Genomic DNA, 23133 nt, shown 5'->3' with positions numbered 1-23133 from the left:
GGCACTTTCTTGTAGGTAGCTTAGAACTCAAATTTTTTTTTTGAAGAGTTAAAAGCCCAGAGATCAGAGCACTGGCCAAGAGCTAAGACCACCTTATCTTACCACTCGCTGCCATCCTTCCTGAGTGAAAGACCTTCTTCCTGTGTCCCGACTTTTTATTGCCTTTCTGTTCTGCCTTCTCATTGGTTCCAAACCCAACCATATGACTTCCTTGTCACTGCCTGTCTATACAGACCTCCAGGTCTCTATGTTCATACTGAGATTAAAGTAGAACTCAAATTTTTAAAGTGGGAAGCGATAGTTAATATTTGCCAATTGAAAAATACTTTATTAGCTGGGCGGTGGTGGTGCAGATCTTTAATCCCAGCACTCGGGAGGCAGAGGCAGGCGGATCTCTGTGAGTTCAAGACCAGCCTGGTCTACAGAGTGAGTTCTAGGACAGCCAGAGCTACACAGAGAAACCCTGTCTGGAAAAACCAAAAAAAAAAAAAAAAAAAAAAAAGAAAAAAAAAAGCCCAAAAACAAAAAGAAAAATATTACAGAGAAAATAAGCCACTTTCATCTTGGATACATTTCTAACCTATTTCCCTGGGCAAGTGGTAGGATAGAGAGGAAGACAGTCAGGCTCCTCCACTCTCCACAAATGGGATCATGCATTGCTGCTGCTAACCAAGTAGAAACAGAGGCCCAAACGCAGAGCTGGGGTCTTCCAAACTCCGTTTTACATTTATAAAGTGGGGATAAATTGTGCCTGATAAAGTGTTAGGGACCACATGGGATTTTAAGAGTTGAGGATTAATGGGGGCTGGGGACATAGCTCAGGTGGTAAAGAGCTTACCTTGTAAGCATGATGACGACCTGCGTTTGATCCCACAGAACCTACATAAAAATGTGGGGCGTGGTGTCACATTTTTACAATACCTGTCCTGGGGAGAGGGAGTCTCCCGAGGCTGTGAACAGCTGGCCCATGGAGCCGAGCTGGTGAGGGGTAGACGGACGGACGGCCTGAGGATGGCACCTGAGGTGGTCTTCTGGCCTCCACAGGTACGCACACAATTTTTGTTTTATTGTTGAGGATTTAAAAAGGGACGGGGGAGAGGCCTTGGCAAGAGCACTCAGGTAGGAATGCGAGGTAAGCCTCCGTTGCACCGTTTACTATGAAAGCTAAGTTATTCTTCAATCGCACACCCCGCCACTGCCCAAAACCCAGCCCGCCATTCCTTCCTGGGGTGGGGACTCATGAACTACCCCACCCCTGCCTACCCTTATCCCCCCCACACCCCCGCAGGTTAACTTCCCAATGAACTAACGTCAGTCACTCATCGTGGTGACTACGCTCGACTGCTTGGGTGCAAAGTCCGCAGGGACACGACGACGGAGCCGGCTTTCCGCTTCGCCTCTGCGGGTTGTCACGCCCCTCCAGGCCTCCTCAGGCCTCCTCAGGCCACCTCAGGCCACCCCAGGCCACCCCAGGCCACCCCAGGCCACCCCAGGCCTCCTCAGGCCACCTCAGGCCACCCCAGGCCTCCTCAGGCCTCCTCAGGCCACCTCAGGCCACCCCAGGCCACCCCAGGCCACCCCAGGCCTCCTCAGGCCACCCCAGGCCACCCCAGGCCACCCCAGGCCACCCCAGCCCACGGCCACCGCAAACACCCTCCCGCGGCTGCCAGGCAGGCGGGGCCTCCGTGACGGCCCCGCCCCCGCCGGCTGCCAATCCGCTCCGGACCGCCTCCTCCCGCGGCGTCACGTGACCGCCGCCCCGCCCACCGGGCCCGGGGCGCGCTGCGCGCCGAGTGACAAGCTAACTCGTCGCCGGCGGTCGGCCGGGCTGAAGATGGCTACCGCCCTGCAGCGCATCGAGCGGCTGTCCAGCCGGGTGGTGCGCGTGTTGGGCTGTAACCCGGGTCCCATGACCCTGCAAGGCACCAACACGTACCTGGTGGGGACCGGCAGCAGGTAAACGCCCCCCTTCCCCCCACCCCGCCAGCGCGTCCCCCCGAGCTCCGCGGAGGACCGAGCGCAAGCAAGCAAAGCACAGACTTTCCGCTTCCGAATCACGGTGTGCTTGCTGCCCGGCTGCCCGCAGGTAGTCACCGTGTTGAATTGGGGGATTTCCTGGAGGTAGTTCCGGATGTTGGTGCACGCCTGGAATCCGGTGCTTGGAATGCAGAGGCCAGAGGGTCGCCACAGGGTCGAGGCCATCCCGGTCTACGAAGCCATTTTCAGGCTTGGTAGGGTCTTATAGCATGGCCCTTAACCACCGTGCCCCAAAAGTTGGCAGTATTTGCTTCTCTGATTTTGTTTTGCCCGTAGCCTCCTGTTGTGCAAGCTACTGACAATGCTGAAGCCATTTCCTTACAGTAGAGGGCAGAATTTTGCTTCCAAAATTCAACCTGAGACTGTGGGTAGGAGAAACTAACTCATTTTGCTTTTTCTTCTAATTGTGTATAGCAAGCATCGCTTGTTTGCATTTAAAGTCTCTACTATATTTACTCTTCTTGAGGAAAAGACATTTACAAGCAGTCAGCTGTAAGGAGATGGAAGTATTCCGAGTCAAGTAGGCCAAAGGTTAAGCCCTGCGTGAACAAGGCCACGGTCAAGTACAGGACTTTTAGGCTTCCTGCACACTTTAGGGGCATAGAAAATTAAGCATCAGAGTGTCTAACCTCTAGGGTATAGTCTGAACTGGGCTGCCCTCAGCCCAGTGAGTACACACGGACATTCTCTTCGGTGTGTCATTTAAAACCCATTCTGAAGCCAGTACCTAAGAAGGAGAGGGCAGATAGTCCGAATAACCCCAGAGAGTTCCCTGGGAGAGTGCCCTGTTGGAGATCGATAGATGGTCCCAATAAACTCAACACAACCTGCTTTTCTTCGTTGGCTAAGAGATGGCTGGTTTTATGTGAAAACCAGATGAAGAAGTTGGCTTGCATGTAGAGGCCAGACTGTGTGAAAAATACACACTGTATCCTTAAATGTTTGAATCACTCAGCATAACAAAATGCTTATGCTGAAAGAGACTTAGAAAAACTGAAACTAATTGAGGAAGGGCAGATTCATAATCGTCCATTAAGCAACTTAAGTTACTAAGAATGCATGCCCAGTGGAATCACTCGAGCTATTTAAATAATAATTTTTTAAAGATTCATTTATTATGTATATAGTGTTCTGCCTGCGTGCCAGAAGAGGGTTGGAAGCCACCATGTGGTTGCTGGGAATTGAACTCAGATCCTCTGCAAGAACAGCCAGTGTTCTTAACCGCTGACCCATCTCTCCCTCCCTAAATAATTTTTTCTGGGATATTTAAGTAATAAGTAAAGGCCGGGAGGTGGTGGTGGTGGTGGTGGTGGTGGTGGTGGTACACACCTTTAATCCCAGCACGTGAGAAGCCAACGTAGGCAGATCTCTGTGAGTTCAAGGTCAGCCCGATCTACAGAGCTAGTTCCAGGACAGCTAGAGCTGTTACCTAGAGAAACCCTGTCTTGAAAAAAAGAGAAAAAAGTAATTAGTAAAGCTAAAATAATTAATGCGCAGATGATGCTTCTCAACTAAACTAAAGGGTGACTGGAAACAAATATTAACTGAGTCCAAATCAGATTTGTGTCCACTACTCCACTTCACAAAAGGCGTAAGGTTATAGGTGGCTTCTGTCTCATTAAACTCAATGGCGTTTTTTTATATTTTTGGGACCCATTGGCCATCCCCTCCTTGGTTTGCTAACACTGCCTCCTCTCGCTGCTTTTCTCACATTCTCCATCTTCATCAGATCTTGGCATTCCTCTAAATGCAATCCTAACTTCATTTTTTCAATTTCGTTTACTTATATATTTGTGTGTATGTGTGTGAGCTCACAACATACCATGGCAGGAATATTGACGTTGGAAGGTAATTTATAAGAGGTGATTCTTTCCTCTCACCCTGTTATCCTGAGGATCAAACTCAGGTTGTCAGAGTTGGCAGCTAGCACCCTTACCCACTGCGCTCTCGCCTGCCTAACCCTAAACTCCTGTGATGATTAATCATGACTGTCAACTTTACTGAATTTAGAATCACCTAGAATACAAACTTTTGGGAAGGAATTTCAAGAGAGGTTTAACTGAGTAGCACGGCCTACCCTGAACAGCAAAAACACCATGTACTCAAGTCCTAAGCTGAACTTGAAAAAGAGAAAACAAGCAGATCACCAAGTATTCCACTAACTCTCTCTCTCTCTGCCTCTTGACTATGCACATGATACGACCAGCTGTCACTTCTGCCACCAAGCTAGAATGGCCCTTGCCATCACATCGTCCCTTCCATAATGGCCCGTGTCCTCAAACTGAACCAAAATAAAGCCTTCCTTCGGTCGCTTTGGTTGGGCCTTGTGCCACAGCAGTGAAAAAAGTGTTTGTACACTCGACTGTTCAGACGATCTTACCTGCTTCCTTATATCACCTATCATCTGCTTATTAATAACACCCAACTTTAAACAAAAGCCCAACTTCATCAGGCTCAGAGCTGGATGCATTCTGAAATCTCCAGCATTCTCCATTTTTCAGACTGCACTCATCTTTCCTATTAAAGTTAAGCCCAGGCCCTCCTGAGTTGGTGGTCCCTGTCATGGTAAACAGAACCACCATGAATTTGGTCGAACAAAATGCCTAAACACTCACTGGCTTTCCCCCCACTCCTGATACACAACCAAGCCATCTTGGAAATCTGTTTGTGACTACGATCCACCAGTTCAGTTCTGTGTAGACATCTGCATCAGCCTCCTAACTGGCTTCGACTTTTGTCCCTCCTCAGTCCATCCTCCCAAATGTCGCCATCTTGTTCATCTTAAATGGCTCTGGTCCAGCCTTGCTGGCCTTTGTGGTGTCTCAGCTGAGGCATATCATTTCTCTTTCAGGCTGTGGTTTCCACTTTCTTCTTTCTCTACACAGTCATCCCATTGACGTAAGTTCAGCCAGGATGTGTTTTTGTGCCTCTAGCACCAAGTCTTCCGCAGCAGAGGGAGTAGAGTGAATACTTGCTGAGTAGTTGCTTACATTTTTCTCTTAATTTTTGCTTTTTTTTTTCAATCCTTGGAGTACTGACAGCTTTAGCTCTTCATCCTCCCTTGCTTTGATCAATTTATAGATATCAAAGTTCAATAAATCCCTAGTAGACCTACTTTGATATTTAATATGCACATACTGATTAAGCATTTTCCAGGGTAGTGTCACATTCTTCCTCTGTTCAAGAACCTCTGATAGCTGAAATTCTAACCTTTCCTATCAAAATTGCGTATACTTTGAGGACAGGCTTTTATGTTTTTTGGGTTTTTTGTTGTTGTTGTTTTATGTTTGTTTGCTTGCTTGCTTGTGTGTTTGTTTTGGGGGGGTTCAAGACAGTGTTTCTCTGTGTAGCTTTGCACCTTTCCTGGAACTCCCTCTGTAGACCAGGCTGGCCTTGAACTCACAGAGATCCACCTGCCTCTGCCTCCCGAGTGCTGGGATTAAAGGCGTGCGCCACCACCGCCCGGAGGCTTTTATGTTATAATAGAAAAAGGCCATAGAGTTTAGAATATTTTTGGGGTGGATGTTATTTGAGAATCTCACATATGAATACTATGTTTACATAACTCCCTCCCTCCCCTCCTCCCTCCAGCTTTCCCTGTGTCCTCTCTCAAATTCAAACCTCGTATGTACTGTTGTTACATATAGGCATGTGTAAGTACAACCTGCCGAGTCCTTTTAGTATTGCCCATATGTGTATGTGTTTAGGGCTGCCCACTTAGAATTGGATCACCCATCAGAGGGCTCTTCCCTGGAGAAGACTGATTCACCCTCTCAGCAGCCCTTAGCTGCCTATAGCTCTTTTTCTAGGAGTGAGGGAGGCATTGTGAGATTCCCTCCATCCACGTTCGCATGTCAGCTGGTGGTGGCATTTTCAGATCTTGTTTGGACGATCATATTGTTGAACATGAGTGCAGCTTCCCTGTCTTGTATAGAAAACATTGTCTTGCAGCAGCCATCCTGGTTCTCTGGTTTTTACAACCTCCCCTCCCCCAGTATCCTGAGCCTCTGTGTAGGGCTTGTGTTGTAGATTTATCAACTAGGCTGGACACTCCATGGTCAACTAACCTTTACCTACTTCACAGTCCTGGCTGCTTGTTAACTGACAATCTCCCTAGCATGTTCTTTATCTATACAGTTGATTTTATAGTACCTACCTCATAGGACTATAATGAGGCTTTAGTGAAATCTCCATGAAAGCATTTATCAAAAACAACAAAACTTTATCATGAGGAAAGCGTATTACAGTGTTTGTGCTGGCCAGTCTTATGTTAACTTGACACACAAACTAGAGTTCTCTGAAAGGAGGAAACCTTAATTGAGAAAATGCTTCCATAAGATCCAGCTGTAAGGCATTTTCTTAATTAGTTATTGATGGGGAAGGGCCCAGTCACTGTGGATGGTTCCATCCCTGGGCAGGTGGTCTTGGGCTCCATAAGAAAGCAGAAGCCTTGGGGAGGAAGCCAGTAAACAGCACTCCTCTATGGCCTCTGCATCAGCTCCTGGCTTCAGGTTCCTGCCCTGTGTGAGTTTCTGTCCTGACTTCCTGTGATGATGAACAGCAGTGTGGAAGTGTAAGCCAAATCAACCCTCTCCTCTCCGACTTGCTTTTTGGTCCTGGTGTCTTATCACAGCGATAGAAACTCTGATAAGGTCAGTCAGTTATCAATTCTGTTGACTACCCTGGGCTCATAATAAGTGGTCAACAGCTAGCAATTTGTTGTATGAGTGAAAGCAAATGGACACCCAGCAGTTAGTAACTATCTTAATGTTGATATAACTTATTATTGATATAAAATCCCTAGAAAGAAATGGATTCTGCTAACTTGCCCTCACTTGAATTTTTCTCTATTCATAGAAGAGATTATGTGTCTACTATGTTCCCAGCCTTGAGTTCTGGTGAATAAATCAGCCCTGGACTTCTACAGCTTCATCTACACTCTTTCTCCTGAGCCCTTTATGAGTACATGAGATAGCCAAAAATCTAGGACCATGGTCTAGGGAGAGTTTCATATTGTAGTTTGTTTTATATGTTTTTATTTTAGTGTGACTAAATGTACAGAGGGCCAAGCATTCCACAGTCTATTCCAAATGTGGAAATGAATCCATGAATTCCTGGAGCCAAACAGATGAGTTTCCTGCCGTTATGGGGCTCACATTGGTAAAGTAGTAAAGGGTATGCAAATAGCTGAGTAAAGTAATGCCTCACTTCATGGTACGTGAATAACTGTGGGGTAAGCAAGGAAGGGTGGCCAGGATGCCATCTGAAGTCACGGTAACCCAAGTCAAACTCACGTCCGAATCGCTTCCTCCGGTCTCTGCAGTCTTTGACGCAGACCCAGTACACCCCCAGACATCTCAGAATATCGACCTTCTTGGTTTTTTTCCAGGCCCTATTACTTGTGCCTTCTAAACGTTCTTTAAGCCATTTCAGACCGCATGTGTTCACCCAATAGGGCCTTATAATACTTCCGTGAGCCAACGTGACCGTATCCAGAAGAGTTGACGGTGTCTTTCTGAAGTCCATCCACCTGTCTCCTCACTGAACACTGGCCGTGAGGTCACTGCCAGCCCGTGTTTAGTTTTTCATTACATTCATGTAATGAATTGGGAGAGTGTACGTGTATGTTTTGTTTGTGTGTTTATGTGTATGTGTGAACTCACCGCCACATACATGTGGAGATCAGAGGACAATTTGAGGGGTCAGTTTCCCCTGCCACCACGTGGGTTCCAAGGATTGAACTAAAGTCGCCAGGCTAAGTTGCAAAAACAACCATCTTGCTCACCTGAGAGGTCAATTTTTTAAGTTTTATTTTTAATCATAACCTCAAAGTTTAGACAAATTAATCAACACATAATTTTGATAACACATACATTGTATAATATTTAAGTCACATTAAACATGTATCTCCTCACTTATAATTTTTTGTGAAAACTTTCAAAATCCATCTAGCTTTTAATATTTTTGTTCTTAGACGTCAATCTGCTATACAAAAGCATACTATAACTGTACCAGTACAAGACCAGTTGTTTGTATTGGCTGTATACGGTGATATTTTATTTGTATTAAAATGTTATTTGTATGTTAATAAATAAAGTTGCCCAGAGGTCAGAGCTATTAGCAAGCCATAGGAAAGCAGGGCAGTGATGGCGTACGCTTGTAATCCCAGCACTTGGTAGGCAGAGCTAGGTAAGTCTCTGTGTTCAGGGATACAGCCAGTATTGGATACACACGCCTTTAATCTCAATACCAACCACAGAAGACCTGGAGGTCTATACAGACAGGCCGTGGCGAGGCGGTCATGTGGTTGGGTTTACAACCAATGAGAAGGCAGAACAGAAACTCTATATAAAGACTTTAACACAGGAAGTAGCTCTGGTTCAGAGAGGTAGGACCACGGCAGGAGGAATGGTAAGGTTTTAGCTCTGAGCTCTGACCTCTTGGCTTTCTTCTTTGCATTGGTTCTGTGTTTCTTATTTAATAAGACAGTTGGTTACATCTACAGCTGTAGCTGTTAGAAACAAACCCATCAAATGTAGTATCGCCATCCAGTTATTTCTTTGACCATTTGGGGGGGGGGGGGTATGTGTGCATGTTGTATATGTATATGTTCCTGTGGGTGTGTGCACATGTACATGCAAGTACATTTAGCCTTTAGGGAGGCTAAAGATCAATGGCAGGTATCATTTTCTACCTTCTTTTTAAAACATGGCCTCTCACAACCTGGAACCACGTTTTTGGCTCTGCTAAGTAGCCAGGGAGGCCCCATCATCCATCTGTCTCCTGGAAGGTCAGTGAGCCCGGAGATCTGAGGGTGCTCCTGTATCACTTCTGTGGACCCCCATCCACCCCTCCCATCTATCCCTCTTCCTCCTCCGCCCCCTGACGTGACAGGCCAAGCCACCATATGCCTGCCTTTTTCTTGAATGCTGGGGACCCCAACTCAGGTCCTCATACTTAAAAAGCGGGCATATTACCCTCTGAACCTTCCCAGCCCTGTGTACCTGATCTTAATATCCTGAAGAAATACACTGAGCTAAATGTTGTCTTCTTTGTTTGGGTCCTCCACGGGACCCTTCTACCCATCATTAGAAAGTAAGCAAGGTTGTTTATCTTCCTGCGAGAATAAAGGCATGGCACACAGTGATCTGTATAGCTATAGATGACCAATGAATGGATTTTGCTTGTCAAGGTTTGTCTTCCTCAGACAGCCTAAATTCATTGTTACTATGAAATGCCATGAGGTAAGAAGTACATAAATGGCTCTTGAGGAAAATGGTACCCTGATTCTTTCATTCCAGAAAACATAGAGAAAAGTCAATCCTTCAACTGCTGAGGAAAGCAAACAAAAACACAGAATAAAAAACAAAACACAGCCATAGGTGTCTTAAGTACAGAAATAAACTGGCTCGTATTTTTCCTGCGTGCTTCCCTACAGCCCTTTTTCCTGCGGAAAAAATAATGTAAGGTTTTAGTGTTGAGTTAGGCATCTAGAATCCAGACATTTCTTTACATTGCTTCTGTTCCTTCCTGCACGTGCGCGTGTGCGTGCGTGCGTGCGTGCGTGCGTGCGTGCGTGCGTGAGTGTGTGTGTGTGTGTGTGTGTGTGTGTGTGCGTGCGTGCGTGCGCGCGCGCGCGCCTTTTCCCCATGAGTCTGTCTTGCTCCCCACTTCTCCTCCATTACCTCTTCCTCCCCCACCTCACCCCTGGATAGCTCCCCATCTACTTCCATGCCCTATTAAAAATGTATTTAAGCCGGGCGTTGGTGGCGCACGCCTTTAATCCCAGCACTTGGGAGGCAGAGCCAGGCGGATCTCTGTGAGTTCGAGGCCAGCCTGGGCTACCAAGTGAGCTCCAGGAAAGGCGCAAAGCTACACAGAGAAACCCTGTCTCGAAAAACCAAAAAAAAAAAAAAAAAAAAAAAATGTATTTAAATCTAGATCCCACATGAGAATCCATGTTTGTTGTATGATTTTGATGCCGGGGATAATAGTGGCTCCGTGGAATGAGTTTGGCTGTTCTCTTTCAGTTTGAGAAGCACTGATGTTAACTGGACTTTAAGGTTCAGTAGGATTTAGTAAGTGAATGTGTCCATTGCCAGGCTGAAATTTCTTTATTATGGATGTATATGAGAATATGTCTATTTCTTCTAGATAACTCATGGATTGTTTTGTTTTGTTTTGGGTTTGTATTTTGGTTTGGGATTTGCTTTGTTTTTTTTTTTTCTTTAGTTTCAAACAAAGTATTCCTAATAATCCTCTGGATTTTATTGGATACTCTTCTACTCATGAAATCTATTCTTTTCTGTACTTTCATCACTGAAACTCCTCCTTCCTCCCCTGTATTTAGTATTCCTTTTTTGTGTTTTCTGCAGAGCTGACTTGGTGGTCATGGACTTCCTTAGTGTATGGAGGCAGTCCTTGCTGACTGGTTAGAGATGGCACCTCTAGAGCTTGGGTATGCAGTAGTGCCGTTTTCTGCCTCCCCTGGAAGAGCAGTGAAAGGTGTCTGGAAATGGATTGTTCTTGAGGCCGCCAGTTCACCAATAACAACATGGAGACTTATTAATTATGAAAGCGCGCCCAATAGCTTAGACTTCTTTCTAACTAGCTCTTATAACTTACATTAGCCCATTTCTGTTCATATATGTGTCTTGCCGTGTGGCTTGTGGCTTTTACCTCCTGCATGTCTGTTCCCTCTGGTTGGCGACTCCACCTTTCTTCTTCCCAGAGCTCTCTGTCCAGAAGTCCCTGCTGTGCCTCCTGCCTAGCTACCGGCCATTTAGCTTTGTGTTAACCCAGTCACAGTGACACATCTTCACACAGTGTAAAGGAATATTCCACAACATTTCCCCTTTTTATCTAATAAAAAAAGAAAGGTTTTAACTCTAACACAGTGAAACTATATACAATAAGAACAATTATCAGGTCAGAATTACATTTACAATGTCTAGTCCATTTGTATTTGACAAATGTGCATAAAATACTCCATTATCTTTTTGTACTCTGTGAAGAGGTGTTAATCTGACTGGTTTAATAAAAAGCTGAATAGCCAATAGGTAGGCAGGATTTCTGGGCAGAGGGGACTCTGGAGAGAAGGCAGCATCGCCAGCCAGATGTGGGATAACCAGGACGGGCACAATGGAGATGAGGTAACGAACATGTGGAAGAACGTGGATTAAAAAGTATGGGTTAATTTAAGTTATAAGAACTAGTTAGACACAAGCCTAAGCTAAGGCCCAGCTTTCATGATCAATACTAAGCTTCTGTGTCTTTTTTTTTTTTGGTGAGCTGGAGGCCCAAAGAAAAGCCCTGGAACGTGCAGGTGCCCTCCTCCATCTCAAAGCAGGGGTGAAGGAGGCACCAGGGAGGACAAGTCCCTGGAGTATCTGCTGGTCCCACGCAGATCTCCAGTCTCGTTTCCTCCTTTGTCTGCAGCCTGGAGCCAGTGATGGGGCTTCTTTATTCGGTGCTCTTAAGTTGGAGTCCGTTATTCCCTTGGTAAAGCTAACATCCAGTTATTTCCGGACGTCTCTGTTGCCTTTCTGTTCACTGTGGCCCGCTCTTGCCTTTCCACAGGTTTGCATCTCACTCTTCAGTCGTGTGGTTTCTTTTGTGGGGACACAGGAGAGTGTAATTTGTCCCTGTTTTGCCATCTTCTTTCTATCAAAAGACCATGTTTCTGTTTCTTCTGATTATTATTATTATTATTATTATTATTATCATTATTATTACATTTCTCCCTTCCCTTTTCTCCCCCAGACCTTTCCATGTACCCCTCTTCACTCTCCTTCAAATTCATGACCTCTTTCTTCACTAATTGTTATAATGCACACACACACACACACACACACACACACACTCCTAAATATAGCCTGTTCAGTTTGTATAATATACTTGTGTGTGTGTCTTCAGGCTGCTTGGCACTGAACAACCAGTTGATGTTCTCTTCCCTGGGGAAGACCACCTCTCCCATTCCCAGCTTTCTTCACTTGCCTATAGTTCTTATGTAGGGCTGAGGCCACGTGGGCTTTTCTCCACCCAGTTTGGGGTGTCTATTGGTATCACCCTTGTTCATCCCTCATGGGCAGTTATGCAGGTGAGACTGTGTGGGTGGGTGTGTCTTCTGATTGTTACTAGGAGACATAATCTCACAGCAAACTCCCAGGTCCTCTGGCTTTTACAATCTTTCTGCCCCCTCTTCCACAATATTCCCTGAGCTTTAGGTATGGGAATGTTTTGTATCCATGAGGACTGGGCTCCACAACTCTGTATTTGTTTGTTTGTTTGTTTGTTTTTCGAAACAGGGTTTCTCTGTGTAGTTTTGGTGCCTGTCCTGGATCTCACTCTGTAGACCAGGCTGGCCTTGAACTCACAGAGATCCGCCTGGCTCTGCCTCCCAAGTGCTGAGATTAAAGGTGTGCGCCACCACTGCCCAGCCCACAACTCTGTATTTTGATTGGTTGTGGTTTTTCTGTAGTAATCTCCATCTGTTGCAAGGAGGTTCCTTGATGGAAGCTGGAGGGTGTTTATCTATAGATATAAACCTGCTCAGCAAGAGGAAAACCATGCCTGGAACTGGAAACCTAGCCAGCATACTCAGTGCTAGTGAATGGTTATTGGCCGAGAATCTACAGCTTCTAATTTAGTAAGCGAGCACGATCCTAACAACAGTCTATAAATGTGTCCATTCACCCACAGAGAAGACCACATTTCTTTCTCTCTCTCTCTCTTTTTTTTTTTTTTTGGGTTTTTCGAGACAGGGTTTCTCTGTGTAGCTTTGCGCCTTTCCTGGAACTCACTTGGTAGCCCAGGCTGGCCTCGAACTCACAGAGATCTGTCTCTGCCTCCCGAGTGCTGGGATTAAAGGCGTGCACCACCACCGCCCGGCGAGAAGACCACATTTCTCTAAGGGTGCTGTGAAGTCAAATTCTATGAGATACTTGAAGAATGTATAAACCATTTGGAAGGCAGAGTAGGTAGGAGCACATATTCTGTAGTCAGAAAACCTGAGTTTGAATGCAGAGTAACACCAGGCAAGTTATTTAACTTCTGGATGTAGTGATGCAATGCCTGCCTTAGGAATACAGTAGGAATGGCGCTGTGTTCACTTTAATTGCTATGCGAGCGCTCGAGATAACTTCCGACGGCCCTGGTTCACATTTACATTCAGCTATAATTTCTTTCTAAGAACTCCCTTACAGTAAGATTACATTAAACTGAAGTAATATGTTAAAAGCAAAATTTTCTATTTGCTCAAATTTAATGTAAGTTATCTGTGTAAGAAATATGCTAATGTGAATTCCAGGTTCCAACTGTGATTATCTTCCTTGTTGTTTGTAGGAGAATCCTCATTGACACTGGAGAGCCATCAATTCCAGAATATATCAGCTGTTTAAAGCAAGCCTTGGTTGAATTTGACACAGCAATCCAAGAAATCCTAGTGACTCATTGGCATCGTGATCATACCGGAGGGATAGTTGATATTTGTAAAAACATCAGTAACGGTAAGCAGAAAACATTAAGCTCACTGAGGAAGGCTATGCTTGAGGAATAATTTATAATTTAAGCTTTCAACTATGTTGATATTTAATTTTTTTAAATTGATATGACTTGAATACTGTCAATTTTAGCAGACATGAGATGTAAAGCTCTGTTTTCTTTCCAATCCTTTCTCCCTTCCTTCGCTCAGTGGTAGAGCTCAGCTTTAGTAGTCTCTGTGACAACCACAGTTTCAGACATAATAACTAACAACTCGTAGGCATTTGCTGTGTCTCAGGCATTGCACTAAACCCTCCCCATGGCGACTCTAAGGCTGTTCTCTTCTTGTCTGCTCCCAGCAGATTATCTGGGCCTTACAGAACTCTAAGACAGCTGCTACGATAGATGGGGAGCTGGGCGACACATCAGTGTGTCGATCACTTTCTCTCCCTGAAACCTGTTCAGTCCTGACATTTGACCTGTCCTCTTAGTCCCTTTATCCTGCCATCATATTCCTGATTGAGACATTCATTAAACAAACATTCAGGTGCCACTGTGGGTCAGTACTGTGGACAAAGCCCAGTGTGCTGTCAGGGCTGTCATTCCGCAGCTGGAACATCCATGATCCAAAGTCCACACCTGATGCCGCAGTTGACAAATGGCGGTCAAAACACAAACACCCTGAAAGTGTCGCATAACATTTCCTTTGGGATTGCTCTAAGAGAACATAGTGCTAGGTTCCGTACAAAATAGCAAATATTAGTATAACTACCATTCAGTTGATCTAAAGAAAGTAGAAGAGAAATTTGACACAACTTTTTATAGCTACAGCATGCCAGTGCTTTCTTGAGAGAGGCCTTGCCTGCCCTTGGGGGCGTTACTGCAGCTGCATGAGCTGTGTGCAGACGTGGGCCGCTTGGCATTGAAATGGTACCAAGATGCTTTGCGTTATCATTCCCGTATTCCTTCTCTACGTCCCGTCACTACATTCTTATCCCCTCCAGCTGTACTCTAGTTTGCCCTGCTCCGAGTTGGTTTACGGTTTACTTACTGTAGGGCAGATATAGTCAAGTAGCTTTCAGTGCTGGCTACCTGGTTGGGTTTTTTTTGGTTTTGTTTTTGTTTTGTTTTTTTAAGCTACATGTATTTTATAGGCAATACTAAAATATATAAATGCCATTTATATAATTTCTTTGGCAAGATAGAGTAAATTTGAAGCAACTGATGACATTTTTTTTTTTTTCAAAAACCATCAGTTTAGGGCAGGAGATTTGGCTCAGTGGTTAATTGTGTGTCCTGCCCTTCTAGAGGATGAGTTCAGCTCCCAGCACACATGTCAGGCAGCTCATAAGCACCTGTAAGTCCAGCTCCAGAGGCTCAGATGCTGTCTCTGGCTCACATGGGCATTGCACACGTGTGGCATACGTCACACACACACACACACACACACTAAAAACAAAACAGATCTTTAAATTAAAAATCATTAGTATCAGCCACGCCTTTAATCGAAGTACTCTGGAGACAGAGGCAGGAGGATCTCTGAGTTCCAGGACAGCCAGGGCTACACAGAGAAACCCTATCCACAAAACAGCAAACAGAACCCCGACTGTCACCTGTGAATGTCTCCCGTTTCCAGCGCCGCTGCCCTAACCTGGAGTCTTCCTGCTGGACTGTCGCAGCCATCCCTCCACTGTCACCACCCACAGCTGCCATTTGACCCGCCGATACTGCCACACTGTCATTTAAAAACGCTACAGTGGTCACAGTGGCCAGGCTCAGTCCTCTCTCTGTCAGCGGAGCTCATCTCCCTGGACGGCTTTTCTCCGCTCTTCCCAGCCGCAGTAGTTCGCATTAGACAAGGGGAAGCGTGGTCACCCTAGACCACCGCACCCACCACGCCCACCGCACCCACCGTCGCTTCCCCAGCTCTCCGGATGCTTGCTCCTTCCTACAAGCTTTCCCCGTCCCTTTGCCCAGCCTGCCTTCCTGTCAGTCGTGGCTCAGCTTCTGTCCAGTCCTGACTCCTTTCCTAGTAGCCACCCTTTGTCCGGCTCCTGCTGCTTCTCCTGGCTGAGCTCGCTCTCTTCAGGATTGCAGGAGGCTTCCCTGTGGGTCCTGCTTCCAGTTCCCCGGCTGTCAGATTTTCAGTGCCTTAGTTCACTGCACTCACTGTCCTGGGTAAATGATTGGCCCTGTAGATTGGGAGAGGATTGATTTTCCTTCTATCAGTGAGGAGTCGTGCGTGTGAAATTTATCTTAAAGGTTTACCCTCTTAGCATCCGGGACCTCTTTCAGCCCCGACAGCACAGTCTTATTAACTACTGACACGTCCAGTGGCCACCTAGATAGAGAAAAGTGCTCGCGTTCCATCACACTGTCCCCTCGTCACCTCCCTGGTGTCAAGTGGGGAACCATCTGAAGTTTTTACACAGAAGAGAAATGAGTAGAAAGTCACAGGCTTTTATGGGACCTACAAGGGCCTGGGAGAATCCAACGCTTTGGAACCAGGTGAACTAGTTTCACCTCAGAGATTCGCGGCTTTAATTCTTCCTGTCTCCCTGTTGTCTTAATGCCAGGGTTTTGTGTAGTCTTTAGTGGCTGTTGCCTGTATGAACGCTGATCTCTTCAAAAGCTGAATCTTGGAGTATGACTTAATATATTTACATGTTTTATGACTAGACACTACCTATTGCATTAAAAAACTCCCACGGAATCCTCGGAGAGAAGAAATTATAGGGAATGGAGAACAGCAGTATGTTTATATAGAAAATGGAGACTTGATTAAGACGGAGGGAGCCACTCTCAGGTAAGGAAATGTCCCTCAGGAAATGGGGGCCTGTGAGTGTGTGTGTTATTAAGAAGGATGAAGGCGAAGTTAGGTCTGTTTGCCTGTGTGTGTGAAGAATCGGGAATCTGACGCATTTAGTCCTCTCAGGGAAGAGAAAGGGCTGGCTTGCAGACAGAAAAGCAAGAAGTTTCTTTTCACTCTGTCTATCCTCTTTAAGTGCTTTTCTTTTGTTTCTTTAACAAATTCCTACACGAATACAAATTGAGAAAACTAGGCCCAGGCATGATAGCTCATAGACATGGGAGGCTGGTGCGGGAAATGGGCCCTAAGTTCAAGTCCAGGGTACGTGCCAGGCAACTGAGTAAGTGCCAGGTCAGCTTGGGCTATAGTGTGAGACCTTGTCTCACAAAGCACATTGATATTAAAAGTTAACATCCCCCCTTGGGTGACTGAGGGATCTTCCTGAACCTCAGTGCAGGCTTTCCTGGTGTTCTCACTTTGAAACGAGACCTAGACCTATTGTAAATACTTCTGGGGTAGGCCCATGACCCCTCATGACATGGGTCTGGGATAAAGCATTTCCAACTCTGATGTTTTGAAACTGAACTAATGGTCATTCTCTGTCTCCTGGAATCTGTTCTTGCCTTCAGACCTTAGAACATCCACTGTGCTCTGCAATTGGGATGTTAATCCAGGGTTACCTTTAACCTTTCCACTGTTCTTCACCTTTCCCCTTTCCCCGGCTCCTCATCACACTGGGTTAGATTTCGCCTCAGAAGTGCTTGTCAGGGGCTACAAGATGCCCGGTGGGCAAAACCATTTGCTGTCAAGGTTGATGACCCGCGTTCAGTCCCTCGGACCTCCATGATAGAAGGAAAAGAACTGACCCCCAAAAGCTGTCCTTTCACCTCCACACTCACCCTGCCCCCAGCCAACCCCACATACAAATAAATGGAAGCGTAACTTTAAACAAATTCAAATGAAACGTTTGTTAGTGCTGTCCCCTTTTCATGTCTGCTGCTGCTCTCTTCTCCCTGACCCTCATCTGCAGGCCTCCCCGTCTAGTCTCCCTGGTACCCAATCACTTGAGCCTTTGCTGATTCCCCCTGGCTACAAGACAGTGTCGACTGTCTCCACACTTCCACGGTCAAGCCTCATTTCTGGTCGTAACTCCACTACCCCGCTCACAAACACCATTACATATGTAAATCCTTGTGGGCGTGTTCTGTGTTCACACCTCGTTCATGTCTCCCCTTTCCCTGAGCCATGTGTAAATCCTCGTGGGCATGTTCTGTGTTCTGTGTTCACACCTCGTTCATGTCTCCCCTTTCCCTGAGCCATGTGTAAATCCTCGTGGGCATGTTCTGTGTTCTGTGTTCACACCTCGTTCATGTCCCCCCTTTCCCTGAGCATTGCTCCTCTCCTCAGACTCTCTCCCTGGCACACTGTTGTTTGCCCAGCTCACGAGTTCCTTTGAGTATCCTTTCTCAGCAGAATCCTGCTCCCTCCTCCGGCTCTCATCTAATTCTTGTGATTTCTCTAAAGCACTTAATAACTGTGTTATAGTTTATGTGTGTGAGTAGGTGGCTTCTGACAATTCACAGTAGTAGTTTATGCCAGTTGCCATAGCAAGCTAGCTTAGAAATATAATAGTTCAAACATTAAAAAAATTTCTAAGTCACATTAAGTCCAAAAAAGATTCCTGATTTGTGCGTGGCCTTCGGGGTGTAGAGCAGGACAGTGATTTGGGTTCCTTTGATCATGTGACTCTGCACCCCTCTGCACTAGGCTTTCAGAATCCCTACACTTAGCTCAGTATAAAAGTATATACAGCAAGTATAAAAGAACATGAAGAAGATATCATGCAGGAGGTTTCATGGGCCAAGGCTTCTGGTACATTTGCTATAAATTCAGGCATGTCCTGCACATGATCGTAGAGATGCAGGGACATGAACACCATGCCCAAGATTAAGAAGAAATAGGATTGGTAGTTGGCTAGTCTTCCTCTTTCCCAGGCATATACCGGGTTGATCTTTGTGTCCTCTGTCCCTGGCACATAGAAGGCACTGAGTAGTCTACGAACAGTGTCTTTAAATAGGCAAGTGGGTGTGCAGTTGATGTGACAGGGGAAATGAAGCCGAGAGGAGCCACTGTGCTCTTCCAAACCAGTGTCCCCTCTTAGCCAAGGTACCGTCATTTTTACAATCACGGGTGTCATTTATCTACCAGCTAGTTTGGGGGGGTAGGTTTCTTAAAATACTCTAGTTAACACACACACACACACACACACACACACACACACACACACACACACACACACACACACACGAGATGAACTCAGTACCTTGTACTCACCAAGGGTCTAAAAGGCTCTGGCTTCAATTCCTAGTGCTGCAGGAAAACAAAATACAGAACAGATAGACAGGTGCTTGATTGGATTTTCTCATAGTAACACATTTTCTATTGCTGTGACCAAACCCTATGACCAAGGCTGGTTTATAAAGGAAAACGTGTAATTGGGCTTACAGTTTCAGAGGGCAAAGCAGAGGTATGATGGCAGGAAGAGCTGAGAGCTGCATCCTGATCTGCAAATGGGAACAGAACGGGCCCTACCATATGTCCCCGAGCAGGTGGTTTTGTTGTTTTTTGTTTTCCAAGACAGGATTTCTCTGGGTAGCCCTGAACTTGCTCCTTATACCAGGCTGGCCTCAAACTTGGAGATCCGTCTTCCTCTGCCTCCCAAGTGCTGGGATTAAAGGTGTGCACTACCATGCCTAGCTTAAATTTTTAAAAGCCTTCATAGTTTCAGTATTTAATATTAAGGTCGGTTAATTTTTATTTTTTGGCAAATGGTGAACTCCAACTTATAGTTATTTCACTTCTTTTTTTAATTAAGAAATGCTTTTATTCAATTTACATACCAATCGCAGATCCCCCTCTTCCTTCCTCCCACCCCTTCAACCCTCCCCCCTCCGCAACTCATCCCCCCATTCCCTCCTCCCTGTCTGTCTGTCTGTCCTGTATTTGTTTTAGAGGGCTTGAGGCTACAAATCAGGGCCCTGTCAGAAAAGAAAGGTGGGAGGGAGGGAGTGTGTGTGTGTGTGTGTCAGTGTGTGAGGGAGAGTGTGAGTGTGTGAGTGAGGGAGTGAGGAAGTGTGTGAGTGTGAAGGAGTGTGTGAGTGTGAGGGAGTGTGTGAGTGTGAAGGAGTGTGTGAGTGAGTGTGAGGGAGGGAGGAAGTGAGTGAGTGTGTGAGTGAATGAGTGTGAATGAGTGAGTTTGTTTATGGATACAGATTAGATTCTAGCTTGAAATTGTTTCATTTTGTGGGCAAGATTTCATTTTCTTCTCCATTTTGATAAATACAGGCCCTTCTGAATCCTGAGATTTCTCATTATCTGTTGTTCTGTGTATTGTGGGGGGATTCCTTCTTAGCCCTCTTTTCCTGAGATTTCACAGTTAAGTGCTTTTGTGAGTTTGTAGTTCTAGGGCCTGATAAGGAGAAAACTACCTTTGTTAATGTAGACAGACTTGAATTGAAAGGGGTCCATGGAAATAGATGCAGGAACATTACCGTGGGGTCTCACTGTGGAATAGAGGGACTGGGCTCCACCCCAGCTCTGCAAGGGCAAATGGGGAGTGAGTTAAGGATGAGAGCATGGGGACTATCTAAGAAGTAACCAGTCATAGGGTCCTTCCGGTATTGACAGCAGAGCACTTCCCCGATCTGACTACTCAGATCAGCTGCCTCCAGGACAGAGAGGAAAACTCAGTGTCAGGTCAGCACAGGAGAGCAGCGTGTCCTCTGTCTTCTTAGGGCCTTGTCAAGGTTGGAAAATAATACCGACGGGCAGAATGACGGGAAAAATTAAAGCTATGTCTTTATGAGACACTGGAGTGTTCGGAAATAAAGACCCATATTAACAGGGAACACGGCCAATTTTTATGCTCTTTGATGGAGTCAGCAGTCATAGAGAAGTGAGACTGGACAAGCGGTGGCCTAGGCTTAGGAACTGCAAGGCCTGTTGGCTCAGACTCTTCTTCAGAAGAGTTCTTCTGTGTCTGAGTATGAAGCTGGGGCCTCAGAGCAAAGCCAAGAAGTCCTTACAGGTTTGAAAACTTAGTCAAAGCAGAGAAGGCATTAGGAGGTCAGAGAAACCGTCCTGCTTTTCCTGTTTCTCTGATGCCCTCTGCCTGGCCCACTCGGGATGCTGGAAGTGCCCTGTTACAGCAGAGTAGACTCCGTAAGGCCTGTCATTGGGAAGAGCTCCCAGGGGGCTGGAGAGGTGGCTCAGTGGTTCAGAGCACCTGCTGCTCTTGCAGGGGACCCAGGTTAGGTTCCCAGCCCCTCATGATGGCTCAACCACCTGGAACTCAAGTTCAGGGGATCCTACACTTTGTGAACACTGTAGGCACGAGACACACATGGTGCACATATAGATATGAAAGCACAACATTCATTTACATAAAATAAATATGCTTTTGAAAAGAAAAAGGAAAAATTCCCGGGAGCCTGACCAAAGTTAGCCATAGGAAGAAATCTTTGTCCAGCTCCAGATAGGACTTTTGTTCTAGAAATTGTTCTTGCAGTTGCTTCTGGTCCATTCTCTCTCCTGTTTTCTTGGTTGGTTTCCCAGCCCTCCAGGTCTTTCCTCAGAACCGCACTGGGCATCTGCTCCACCCCGTCCTGGTTTCCATCATCTCCTTCCTCCTGCACCATGGAGCTGTGTGTGTCTCCATTTGTCACTCTCCTCCCTTGGTGCCCCTTCACACTAAGCTCTTCTGGTTAGCTTGAGATTCTCTTTTTACCTTGCTGAGGGCTTTACCATCAGTTTTTTGGGTTTTTTTAATCATCAGTTGTAAAAGGTGGTTCTTTGTAGTTTGTTGCTTCTGGACTCCTTTGCTTTTTCTTACCCACTGCATGCCGTGTATGCTAATTATCTTAATTAGCCTCTCCTAGTTCCTGCTTTTCTTCTGCTGAACACTGAGCCCTGAGAACTGGGAGAAGGGAGAGCTGTAGGCATGAACCTCATGGTGCCTTAATCTAGTAATTTAATGTAGTCTGTTCCCAAGGTAGTAAAATGACTTAGAAAAAGCTTTCTTGAGGTCTTCAGGAAGGGTAAAGACCTCACTGACAGCATTATGTAAACTGATGTAAAAAGGAATCTACCTGTGTTGGAGTTATCTTCATTTTCTTAGCGTATTATCTCCACTTCCATCCATGCCTGGTTTACACTTTTGCAAGATCGAGTCCTTTGTTAACAGGCTTAGAGCACTTGCCGAGCAGCTCAAAGTAAGAATGGAACTTGAATATTTGGAAAGTTTCTGTTTTGTTTGAGGTTTGCTTGGGATTTTTAGTGTTAAGGATCGAACCCAGGACCCCACATGTTCTACCCTGGGCTACAGCCACAGCCTGAATATTTGTTAAACAGATTTTCTTTTTTTCTTTTTTTTTCAGATTTTCAATCTTTTTTATTTTAACCACCTTCCCCTTACTGTCCCCTCTTCTTCCAGACTCCTGACACCCCAAATCCTTAGCTTTCAGGGAATTCTTCGGGGTGATCCGGGCTGTTCTCATCTTCCTCTGTCTGTTTAGGCCTCAGCTTTGCTTCGACTGTTGATTCCCTGTCCTTCACCTCTCACTTTAGCATCTCCGGTCCTGGAGCTGTGCTCTCCCACCCACTCTTCCCATCCCCGTGGGGTAAGGAGACCAGATGCCGCTGTACACTCCACTGTCTTCAGCCAAAACCCCACATTGAGTCCCTAAGCATTAAATAGAAATACGCAGTTATATTTGCCCTGTCGCCAAATAGTTCATTATTGAGAGTTTTATTTAAAATATTTCAAGACCATAAAAATCAATGTCTAAATCAGACACAAAGGCAACTGAATTAGTTTCTGAAGCTAAATAAAATTAAGTTTGAACTATATTCTTCAGGCATTTATTGCTACCTTCTGTGATTCACTCATCTAAAATGCAAAGGTTGCTAGAGCCCACCTCAGAGTAGTATAAGGATTAAATGCACAATACTCACAAGCTCCTGAAGTCAGTGTCTGAGACGTGGAAAGCTATGGATTAAAATGAGATGCCACTGAGAGCTGAGTGCTGGAAACAGAGCGTGGAAAAAAGAGGGAGTCCTGCCTGTCAGGAGACTGAATGGTAAACAAGGAAGACTGTGGGACACTTACAGAACAAGGGGAATTCAAGATACACAAGTAAAACGGGACACCACCATCCCCAGGTCTAAATGTGGCTGAGAAATCAATCAAGAGATGCTTTGCAGAGCAAACTAGTTAGTCTTTTTGTTTACTGTTGGTATAGATATAAACCTTAATGTGAATATAAATAAAAGCCCTTGCAATATTTATCATGACTTAAAGGTATCATAATCAGTTTTGAAGTTGAAAGGGTTTTTGTTAGCAAATATCAATTATAGACAATAATGGGTTTCATCGTCACATTTTCATTCCTGAATATAATGCATTTTGCATTATTACCCTTTATTATCCTGTCCTCTCTCGCTCCCTTCCCACCCTGCTGATCCTCTTCTTCCTCCCAGTTAGTCCCTCTTCTACTCCCACATCATTCTGTGTGTGTGTGTGTGTGTGTGTGTGTGTGTGTGTGTGTGTGTGTGTGTGTGTGTGTACATGTGTGCACGTGCATTTCTACCAATGAATTTGATTAGGATTACTTACAGGAGCATAGATGAGGGATTATTTAGAGTTTGGGCAACCAAATCAGTGGCTGCACTACCAAAGAAAAGCACACAACAGGTTCTGCATACCCACATTTAGGATTGTTTATGGGTCTTCATCTCATTCAAAGGCC

General features: G+C 45.5%; 1 protein-coding gene across 1 annotated transcript in view; it reads left to right on the top strand.

Moving 5' to 3' along the window:
- The first annotated feature begins 1742 nt into the window (after positions 1-1742).
- Positions 1743-23133, top strand: part of Lactb2 (lactamase beta 2) — a 31517-nt gene continuing 10126 nt past the window's right edge. Inside the window, exons 1-3 of the mRNA XM_006974698.3 lie at positions 1743-1956; positions 13381-13544; positions 16198-16324. Of these exons, the coding sequence (XP_006974760.1) occupies positions 1835-1956; positions 13381-13544; positions 16198-16324 (413 nt within the window). The 5' untranslated portion in view covers positions 1743-1834. The remainder of the gene's footprint in view (positions 1957-13380; positions 13545-16197; positions 16325-23133) is intronic.

Source organism: Peromyscus maniculatus, chromosome 2 (assembly GCF_049852395.1).
Source record: "Peromyscus maniculatus bairdii isolate BWxNUB_F1_BW_parent chromosome 2, HU_Pman_BW_mat_3.1, whole genome shotgun sequence".
NCBI classification, from domain to species: Eukaryota; Metazoa; Chordata; class Mammalia; order Rodentia; family Cricetidae; genus Peromyscus; species Peromyscus maniculatus.
The sequence above is the reverse complement of the archived record's forward strand: the minus strand, read 5'-3'. Positions and strand labels throughout refer to the sequence as shown.